Source organism: Mustela nigripes, chromosome 5 (genome assembly GCF_022355385.1).
Source record: "Mustela nigripes isolate SB6536 chromosome 5, MUSNIG.SB6536, whole genome shotgun sequence".
NCBI lineage: Eukaryota > Metazoa > Chordata > Mammalia > Carnivora > Mustelidae > Mustela > Mustela nigripes.
In genome coordinates, this window is record NC_081561.1 from 107,647,816 (window position 1) to 107,658,596 (window position 10,781).

At 39.8% G+C, this 10,781-nt stretch overlaps 1 protein-coding gene across 2 annotated transcripts in view; it reads left to right on the forward strand.

The window, feature by feature from the left end:
- The window catches only part of ORC3 (origin recognition complex subunit 3), a 65,519-nt gene extending 59,500 nt beyond the window's left edge, over window positions 1-6,019 (forward strand). The window contains exons 17-20 of one of the 2 annotated variants that reach the window (XM_059401036.1): window positions 429-570; window positions 4,074-4,190; window positions 4,935-5,014; window positions 5,583-6,019. In XM_059401036.1, coding sequence (XP_059257019.1) covers window positions 429-570; window positions 4,074-4,190; window positions 4,935-5,014; window positions 5,583-5,688 — 445 coding nt within the window. In that variant the 3' untranslated portion in view covers window positions 5,689-6,019. Of the gene's footprint in view, window positions 1-428; window positions 571-4,073; window positions 4,191-4,934; window positions 5,015-5,575 lie in introns of both variants that reach the window. The other variant, XM_059401037.1, reaches the window with a different exon arrangement.
- The last annotated feature ends 4,762 nt before the right edge of the window (window positions 6,020-10,781 follow it).

Here is a 10,781-nt window from a genome sequence, read left to right on the forward strand (position 1 = left end):
GGCGTATTTTTAAACACTGTCAAGAGTAAAATAAATGTCTGCTGTGGTAAGGAATGTGGCTATCTCAGTTTTCTAAATAATTACTTTAAGAAAGTATTCATTAATACTCTTAAGAAATTCTGGCTTTAAGGTTTTGAGCAGAAATGTGACTTAGGTGCATTTGTTCCTAAAGGTTTAACTGAGAACTAAAATACAGTTTCTTAAACTCAAGTGAATGTGAGTTTTAAAAATTACATGGAAGAGGTACAATTCTGAGTAAACCTGTACTAACTTTGCTCTTTGGCTTTTGTTTCATTTGTTTGTTTCTGGTTGTTGATGTTGCTTTTTAAGTTCGTTGCTCAGTCTTCCACAGAGGATTGACAAAGATGTTATACTGAACATAAACATGTGCTTATCTAAAAGTGGACACCTCACTTTGGCTGTTTCAGAGAATACCTTCTGCCACCAGAGACACAGCCCCTGCACGAGGTGGTGTACTTCAGCGCCGCCCACACCCTGCGGGAGCATCTGAACGCAGCGCCAAGAATCGCCCTCCACACTGCGCTCAACAACCCTTATTATTATCTCAAGGTAAGAAGCAGATTCATCACTCTGGAAGTTTAGTTCACACCCCAGGCTTTATTTACCACAAAAATACTGTAAATTTGCAGTCCTAATGACTGGGGAGTTGGCAGTACAGGATTATCCCTGTTTCAGGTTTGTTTGTTTTTTAAGATTTTATTTATTTGACAGACAGAGATCACAAGTAGGCAGAGAGAGGGAGGAGGAAGCAGGCTCCCTGCTGAGCAGAGAGCCCAGATGCAGGGCTAGATCCTAGGACCCTGGGACGATGACTTGAGCTGAAGGCAGAGGCTTTAACCCACTGAGCCACCCGGGCGCCCCTGTTTCAGGTTTTTCCTGGAAGCTTTTAATCTCTCCTTCTATTTTCAATGATAGCCTAGCTGGATAAAGAATTCTTGGATGCATGTTTTTCTCGTTTAGTGCTCTGAAAATATCATGCCAGCTCTTTCTGGCCTGCCAGGTCTCTGTGGATAAGTCTGCTGCCAATCTAGTATTTTTACCATTGTATGTTACAGACTTCTTTTCCCGGGCTGCTTTCAGGATTTTCTCTTTTTCACTAAGACTTGTAAATTTTACTATGAGGTGACGGGGTGTGGGCCTTTTCTTATTGTTTTTGAGGGGCATTCTCTGAACCTCCTGAATTTTGATGCTCGTTCCCTTTGCCATATTGGGGAAATTCTCCCCAATAATTCTCTCCAGTATACCTTCTGCTCCCCTCTCTCTTTCTTCTTCTTCTGGAATCCCAATTATTCTTTTTTTTTTTTTTTTAAGATTTTATTTATTTATTTGTAAGAGAGAGAGGAGCGAGAGTGAGCACAAGCAGACAGAGTGACAGGCAGAAGCAGAGGGAGAAGCAGGCTCCCTGCCAAGCAAGGAGCCCGATGTGGGACTCGATCCCAGGACGCTGGGATCATGACCTGAGCTGAAGGCAGCTGCTTAACCAACTGAGCCACCCAGGTGTCCCTGGAATCCCAATTATTCTAATGTTGTTTTGTCTTATGGTGTCACTTATCTCTCGAATTCTCCCCTCGTGGTCCAGTAGCTGTTTGTCCCTCTTTTGCTCAGCTTCTTTATTCTCTGTCATTTGAAATGTCTTCTATATCACTAATTCTTTCTTCTGCCTCATTTATCCTAGCAGTGAGAGCCTCCATTTTTGATTGCACCTCATTAATAGCTTTTTTGATTTCAACTTGGTTAGATTTTAGTTCTTTTATTCCTCCAGAAAGGGCTTTTATATCTCCCGAGAGGGTTTCTCTAATATCTTCCATGCCTTTTTTGAGCCTGGCTAGAACCTTGAGAATTGTCATTCTGAACTCTAGGTCTGATATATTACCAATGTCTGTATTGATTAGGTCCCTAGCCTTCGGTACTGCCTCTTGTTCTTTTTTTTTGTGGTGAATTTTCCCGTCTTGTCATTTTGTCCAGGTAAGAGTATATGAAGGAGCAAGTAAAATACTAAAAGGGTGGCAACAACCCCAGGAAAATATGCTTTAACCAAATCAGAAGAGATCCCAAATCACGAGGGGGGAGAAAGGGGATAAAAAGAGGTTCAAAAAGAAAGAAAGGAAAAAAAAAAGAAAAAAAAGAATTTAAAAAAAGAAAACAAAGAAAAATATAAAAAAGTAAAAAATATATATTAGATAAACTAGTTAAAGAACTTTGAAAAAGAAAAGGGTAAAAGTTAAAAAAAAATTTTAGCAGAAGAAGAGAAAAAAAAATGAAAAAGAAAAAAATTAAATTAACTGCATGACTAAAAAAATCACAGGGAGAAAGCCATGAGTTCTGTGCTTTGCTTTCTCCTCCTCTGGAATTCCGCTGCTCTCCTTGGTATTGAAACCGCCCTCCTTGGTAGGTGAACTTGGTCTTGGCTGGATTTCTTGTTGATCTTCTGGGGGCGGGGCCTGTTGTAGTGATTCTCAAGTGTCTTTGCCCCAGGCGGAATTGCACCGCTCTGATCAGGGGCCGGGGTGAGTAATCCGCTGGGGTTTGCTTTCAGGAGCTTTTGTTCCCTGAGCGCTTTCCGTAGAGTTCCGGAGGACGGGAATACAAATGGCGGCCTCCTGGTCTCCACCGGGAGGAGCCAAGAGCCTGGGGCCCCATTCCTCAGTGCGCCCTCAGAGAACAGCGCCCAGTAACTCCCGTCTGCCTGACCTGCGGCCGCGCTCCAAGCTCACCGAGCCTGTGGCTGGTTCAAGGTAACCCGGAGCTGCGAGCTTACTGTCGGCTCTGTCTCTGTAGCCGGCTTTCCCGTTCCAATACCCGCAAGTTCTGCGACACTCAGACACTCCCGATCCTTCTGTGACCCTGCAGGACCTGGGGCCACGCTGACCCCACATGGGCTTCACCCGGTTTAGCCTCTGGAGCGATGTCCCTCAGCAGAACAGACTTTTAAAAGTCCTGATTTTGTGCTCCGTCGCTCCGCTGCTTGCCGGGAGCCGGCCCCTCCCCCCGGGGTCTATCTTCCTGTCGCTTTGGATTCACGTCTCTGCCAGGTCCCACCTTTCAGAAAGTGGTTGTTTTTCTGTTTCCAGAATTCTTCTCTTCTCTTCGATCTGCGGATGTTTGCAGGTGTTTGCAATCTTTAGATAAGCTATCTAGCTGATCTCCTGCTAGCTGAAGTAGTCTCAGTCTGCTACTTCTCCGCCATCTTGACCTCTCCCCCTAAAATTCTTCTCTTTAATGGTAGGTCACAGAAGAGATCTGGTGTGATTTTAGGAGTCTTTAGGAGGATATATTATAATCTCTGTGTGTATGTGTGTGTGAGACACTTTCTCAGTAACCATGGATTTTGAATAAATTTTAAAAACACCGATTGTTGGGACCCCTGGCTGGCTCAGTCGGTGAAGTGATCACTTTTGATTTCCTCTCAAGTCATGATCTGAGGGTTGTGAGTTGGGCTTCACACCCAGTGCAAGGTCTTCTTGAGGATTTTCTCCCTCTTCCTCTGCCCACTGCTCCCCGCCCCACCGCCAAATAAATTAGCCTTTAAAAACACACACACACTGATTGTTTTTGTAGGGATTATTTAGGATCTGCAGCATTTGACAACCTAGTCTTTTCTCGGAGAGCTAACTTACAGCCTTGGTAGTGATGTGTTGGTATTAATAGGGTGTAATTATTGCTATAATCACAAATGTTGGAAGTGGCATTTTACTGAAAATCCCCAGGAAGTCCATAAACTTTTTACAGAAACCAGAAAGGCATTAGAGCCTTAGAAATTAATAGTGTATGATTAAAATAAAAAATTAATAATTTGCTTAAAATGAAAAATGAGCTTTTCTTCTGATTCCAAGTATTCGTCTAGTGATCAGGAGCTAAGGGGATTATAATGAAGACCTAATTCTAAACAAGAACTAGGTAACTATTGGGGAGTAAACACAACTCACTAAATAAAGGAAACCAAAAGGACTTTATTTACTGGCTTCCTAAATTAGTTTGGGGGTTCATTAATGTCTGCTTCTGTTCCTGATCATCTCTAAAAAGTAGTCATCTAAGTTTACTGTTGTTTTTAGAATGAAGCACTGAAGAGTGAAGAAGGCTGCATTCCAAATGTCGCCCCAGACATCTGCATAGCATATAAACTGCACCTAGAGTGTAGCAGGCTAATCAACCTTGTGGACTGGTCAGAGGTAGGTCATGGCAAAGAGAGTAAGCTATTTGTCTAACCATCGGTGACAGTTCTCCTAGGGTTCTTATACTTTTGGGACTTTGGAACTCATCTTAAACCTGTTTTTTTTTTTTTAATGCCCGTTTCTTTTGTTTGGGAAGCATAAATCACCTCACACTGTAAAATCTCTTCCAGAAAAGCAGCTTACTGCTCAATAGTCTCACTCCAAGTCCCCTGCACTTTCATTCCACACTCCTCAATGTGGAATGCCAATTCTGCATTCATGCCAGGTCAAAATAAGTACATGATCTAACCCCACAGTTAACAGTAAGCAAAAGCTAAACAATTTAGGTTGGTTCTGTTTTTCCACAAAATAAAAGTGTATTATTAACTAGCTTTTCCTTTATCACAAAAAAGAAAAAAATATCGGAGTAACTGTACAACAGATTTAGCAATCAGGAAGTACAGTGAATACTTGGCAAGGCAATGGAAGACTAAGAGAAATAATTTCTTCCCATCCTCAGAGGAGTATTACAAAGTTAACTCTGTTGAAGGTCTTAACAGATGTCACCTTTTAAAACTATGTAAAATTGGCACCTTCTAAGAATGAGAAGTTTTGAGAATCTGGAATTTGGTGGAATATTTTTAAAATATGCCAGGTATCAGTTCCAGCAGCTTGACCTGGCTCCTTACAGAGTCATCAAGTGCAATATAAAATATCTGGCAATGGTAGAGATTTTTGTTTTCTTGTCTCGTCTCTGAAAAGGCTTTTGCAACAGTTGTGACAGCTGCTGAAAAAATGGATGCAAGTTCTGTAACCTCAGAAGAAAGGAATGAAATTATCCAGTATCCTTTTAACAAACCAGTTCTGTAATGTCTGAGTATACATGGAGTATAAAAGTTTATAGTTTCTCTAGACCAACAATAGATTTATCAAGACGTTTTCCAAACAATCTTATTACTTGTTAATACTAATACATATCAGCCCAGAATAACTTGTTTCTAAATACCCATTCCAAATTTAATCTAAAATGAGACCAAATATAAAATATTTGTTCTAAAACTTCTATCAAGGTCATACTCCAGAATTCAGCAAAAATGTTCAAAAACTGTCATTTTTAAATTCCCTATATTTTTCTATGGTGATTATATACTTTAAGAAGTGAAAGGGGAAGCAGTTTTCATAGTGTTATGAAAAATTAGAATTAGGTAAGCGTTACATACTTTACCATTCATGTCTTAATGAAAAGTGGATTCTAATTACATTGATGTTTTCTAGTAAGGGTTATAGTTTAATTTAGCATATGTATTTGAACTGTACTTCAGTTTAACAAAGCATGTTTTAACATTGAGACTTTAACTTCTTTATGTCAAAAAACCTAACATGGTGAATTTCCTTAGCCATAGCCTCCAGTGCTCGGTTTATTAGAGCTGTTTCTGAACTAGAACTTTTAGGATTTATAAAACCTACCAAACAGAAGACTGACCATGTGGCGAGGCTAACATGGGGAGGCTGCTAGAAAGCCAGTGAATGAAGCCAGAAATACCACATTAAGCTTAAGAGAGAAAAGGAGACCAGTCATATTTACATACCACCAGAAGACTGCTGGCAAGAAGCATGTAATCCTTGTGTACTGTCTGATCAGAAAGTAGACTGTTAAACTATTCCAAACAGGAATATATCAAGACACCTTTGGAGTACTTCAGAACCCAGCAAATGACATGCTTACATTGTAACTAAAACCTCTCCCACATTATCACTGTAATCTTCATAGTCATTACTAAATTATAAATTGTTCTTGAGCATACATAGTTTATAATGGTAATAAATTCCTTTATCCAGGTGTTACACTTGATTTACTATCCCTCATTCTTGCTCCCCCAGCTTCTTGGACTGGCATTCCTCACTTTAGTAAGTTGTGTAGTAAGTAAGATAAATATCCTACAGGTTGTTTTCTCCTAGGTGACTATATAGGTTCTAAAACTGCCTCTGCTGCCCCATTGTTTTTAGCCTAAAAACTTAAAAAATCCCAAGCTCTTTCGTTTTATGCTTTAAAGCAGTAAATATTCTACTTTAGGATGACCCATCATGGAGTTGTATAGCCTCTAAGACCTTTACAAATTACATCTCAATATTTAAAAATCCAAATGAGGAAAAAGTAAACCCCAATTGAAATGACATCTGGATGGATCTCTTCATGACAAGAATTCATCAAGTTAGTGAAACAAAGATACCCCCAAGTGCATTATTTAATATTCTACTCCCATGAGAACTCTGGGATATATCTTTTGAGTATTCACTAACTTACCAAAATTATCACACAGATATGACCACAAGGAAAACATCCAAATCCATTAAGAACTATCTTGGGTCACAGGGGCGCCTGGGTGGCTCAGTGGGTTAAGCCGCTGCCTTCGGCTCGGGTCATGATCTCAGAGTCCTGGGATCGAGTCCCACATCGGGCTCTCTGCTCAGCAGGGAGCCTGCATCCTCCTCTCTCTCTGCCTAACTTGTGATCTCTCTCTCTGTCAAATAAATAAATAAATCTTTAAAAAAAAAAAAAAAGAACTATCTTGGGTCACAAACATTAGTGCTATGTAATTCTAGGCCTTTTTGTGTGTGTGCTTTGAGGACAGATTTAATGTATAATTAATTATTTTAAAAATTTATTATGAAGAAATTTGATAGCTTAAACCTCAATTCCAGAGTGTAAAGGACATATATAGTATAGAGCATCTTTGTCCTCTGGCAACATGATGGGCTCAGACAACATTAATGGTTAACTGCTGCTTTCCCCTTTTCCTGCTCCAAAAACAAATTGTCAGATGTTGCCAGGCTCAAAAAGAGGGAAATCCCAAGGTACCAGAAATAAAGAACCGCATGCCAAAAGAGAAAGCATCTAGCCCTGTAGAGCTCTGAGAAAGAGTTACCAAAAGAGCATTACTCTGAGCTCATCTTCTCATCTTCATCTAAAAGGTGCCAGGATTTCTTAACATACACAGTAAATACATGTACATATGTGCACAAAGAGCTGTCAGCTTTGAAATAAAGGCGTTTATGATATGCAAACACAAACATCACCACCATATAGGAAGAAACTGGACAAATAGAGGCTTTTGACACTTTGGAATCCATGTGTTAAAGGCCTCTGCCAAATGGGTATGATTATAACAGAGAATCCATTTCTATTCTGTGAAGTCTCCATGACTTATCTTCACAGCAACTCGCTCTGTATTTTTTTTTTCAATATTCTTTAGTCCTTCTCCTCCAGTCAAGTTTCCTCTCACGTGTTCCATTTTTGATTAAGTTAGTAAAATCTGGGGAAAAGAATGTATAAGTGACTTAGAGCATCTCCCATCTGTTGCCTATTTAAGTGAGGCATTCGGCGATGGGAAAGGTTTTCCAATATTCGTGCTCGTTAATATGAAGACACCATCAATGTCTACAATGTGATTTTTTCCAGCTTTCAAATGGTGTCAACAGGCACCAGAGAAAATTGTGGTTAGATCCTGGATGGATCAGTGGGTTAAAGTCTCTGCCTTCGGCTCAGGTCATGATCCCAGGGTCCTGGGATGGAGCCCTGCAATCAGGCTTTCTGCTCAGCAGGAGCCTGCTTCCCTCCTTCTCTCTCTGCCTGCCTCTCTGCCTACTTGTGATCTCTGTCAAATAAATAATAAAATCTTAAAAAAAAACCCAAAACTATGAATTTCAGCAAGACTTGTATAGCAAAATGCTTACACAGTTAAGAGTCAGAGGAACTGGCCGCCTACAGACCAGACTGACCTCGGAGGCACACCAAGTAGTAATAGCCCTGCTGGGCACTTAGTTGAATTCATGCTCCCAAAATGCATATCATATAGTGAACCACTTTTTCTTACTAAAGATTAGACGTGAGCAAGATAGAAACTGTTCTGTTTTTATAGTGAATACCCAAAAATGCTACAAAATTAAAGGTCATGAAGCCCATTTGTTGTGATCGTTATGGAGCACAAACCCCTCAAAGCCAGCCCTGTTTTAAGAGTCGCCTCAATTCTATGTCTATTTCTTAATACTTTACATCTAAACCTCATCCAAAACCTCTTCCAAAATACTTTACAAATGGGATATTCTGATCCACTAAATCTCTGTCCAATGAAATACTAATCTGAAAACCCTGAAGTAATCTGAAATTCATTCAGAAACTACTGAGCACATACCATGCTTGAGGCACTATTCCAGGCACTGTACACTTCCATGAACAAAGATCTTTGCCCTCATTGCATTCTAGCAGAGGGAGCAGAACAGGATTATATAGTATGCTATAGGGGAAAAAAAAAAAACAAACAAATAGGATATCATGCTACAGTTTAAACAGTGATCATAGCAGGTCTCATCGAGGTAAGTTTTTGAAGAACTCAAAAATTGGCCAGTGAAGGATAGGCAGGGTGAACAGGTGAGACTAGAATTAAATAAAGTGGGGTGGAGTACAAGTAATTTAGGGTCCTGTAGACCACTAAGTCTTTGTTACTTAGAAAGCCCTCTCAGTAAAGACTTAGACTTTTAAACAATCACTCTGCTATGAGAAGAGATTTGAGTGGGATATCCCAGGTGATGAGGAAATCATCAGCAGATGAAACAAGGACCAATTAGGCAATCACTGAATAGGACATGATCATATAATAAAGATGGTTGAGACTTCAGATGGAACCAAGATTAGATGGACTGTTTTTTGGCTGAGAAACTAGAATAGAGATGCCATTAACTGATTGGGGATGATGATCAGGAGGGATAGCTTAAGAGGCAAAAGTAAGTTTGGTTTTAGACCCAAGTTCTGAGACCTCTGTAAGATATCCAAGTGGAAAGATATCCAAGTGGAAATGTCTCCATAGAGAGGTGAATCTAATCTTACATCTCTATGATTAGATATGATCACCAAACTGAGTATGAACAGAGGAGGCAAGGAGCCCAAGGCCAAACTCTGGGACACATACATTTTAACACTTGGAAAAATGAAAGCAGGGAAAAGGAAAGAGTTACATAGAAGAACCAGACAGACCAAGAAGGAGCAGCCAATAAATTAGGAAAATCAGGCAAGCGTGGTATCTTGCAAGCCAACTGAAGAGTGTTTCAAGGTCAAATGTAGATTTAGCAATGTGAAAATCATTTGTAACCACAAAATAGAACAGTGCAGAAATGTCTGATAGGGAACATGTATCAGATGATGTAACAAATGTCCAAACTATCAGTAGTCCTGGGAAAGGTATACATTGTGTGATGTAAATGAAGTCCATAGCATTGGATGTACTCTTACGAAAAGGTTTTGAATAAAAACATTAGACCTAACTTTTAGTTCTTACAGGGAGCTCAGAGCGATGTAAGTTCAATTACTGACATCACAAACATTCAAGAAGCCAAAAGGTCTAGCTGTTTCAGAAACTCAGTCTTGATCAAATCCTGTTTCAGGGAGAATAAAAAGCTGCAAATGACATTTGGGGAACAAATGGGAAAAATCTAAATATGGACTGGTTATTAAATTAGGTATTTTAAGTGGAGTAATGGTATCGATATAAGAAAACCACCTTATTCTTAGATGAATCGTGCACTTTGAAAGTTTAAAATATATACATATGAAATAAATAATGCAAAACAGTTTTTCACTTTTAAGTGGATCACTGGATTGTCCTTTAAGCTTTTCTATGAATTTTTTTCCCTAATAAAAGATGATGGTGAAAAGAGGCAACAGATGAAGGTAAGAAAATTCTTGACTTTTGCTGTAAAGGCTATAGGGCAGAAAAATAGAGTAGTAACTAGTAGAGGGATCACAGGATCAAGTTTTTTTTTTTTTTAAGACATGAGTGAGCAAGCACAGGGAGGAGCAGAGGAAGAGAAACTCTAGCAGACTCCTCACTGAGCTCAGAGCCTGACTCAGGGCTTAATCTCAGGACCCCAAGATCATGACCTGAACTGAAACGAAGACATTAAACAACTGTTTACCACCCAGGGACCCCTCAAGAGTTTTTTTGTTTTGTTTTTTTGTTTTTTTTTTTTAAAGATTTTACTTATTTGACAGAGCCACAAAGCACAAGTGGAAGGAATGGCAGAGGAAGAAGGAGAAGCAGGCTCCCCACTGAGCAGGGTACCCAACCCGGCCTGGGATCACAACCTGAGCTGTAGGTAGACAATGAAGTATCTGAGCCACCCAGGCACCCCTCAGATTTTTTAAGTAGCATGTTTACTGTGCTTTGGGTAATGATCTAGTAGAAAATAGATGTAGTACAGAGAAAACACTGTCTTTGTACAGGGGCTTGAATCTAACGCTTACCTAGGGCAAATGTAGGAACAGAGAACTGCAAAGTCATGTCTAGGAATAGACAAGGGACGTGCTATTAGGTGCTTTAGAAGTAACACCAGCTACTATGTAAATTTGAAGTAAGGGATTAAAGAAAACCCAAATGAGACAAAGAATTGTTCCCAGCCTTGGGTACCTGGACCACCTAAACAGATTCCAACAGTCCTCTCCTCCATACGTCTAAAGCAGTCTAAGATTGGAACCTGGGAATCCTTCCTAATAGCTCTCCAGTTTATATTGCTGACACAATGTCCTATTTACCATTTTTAGAGAAGGTCTTGCCC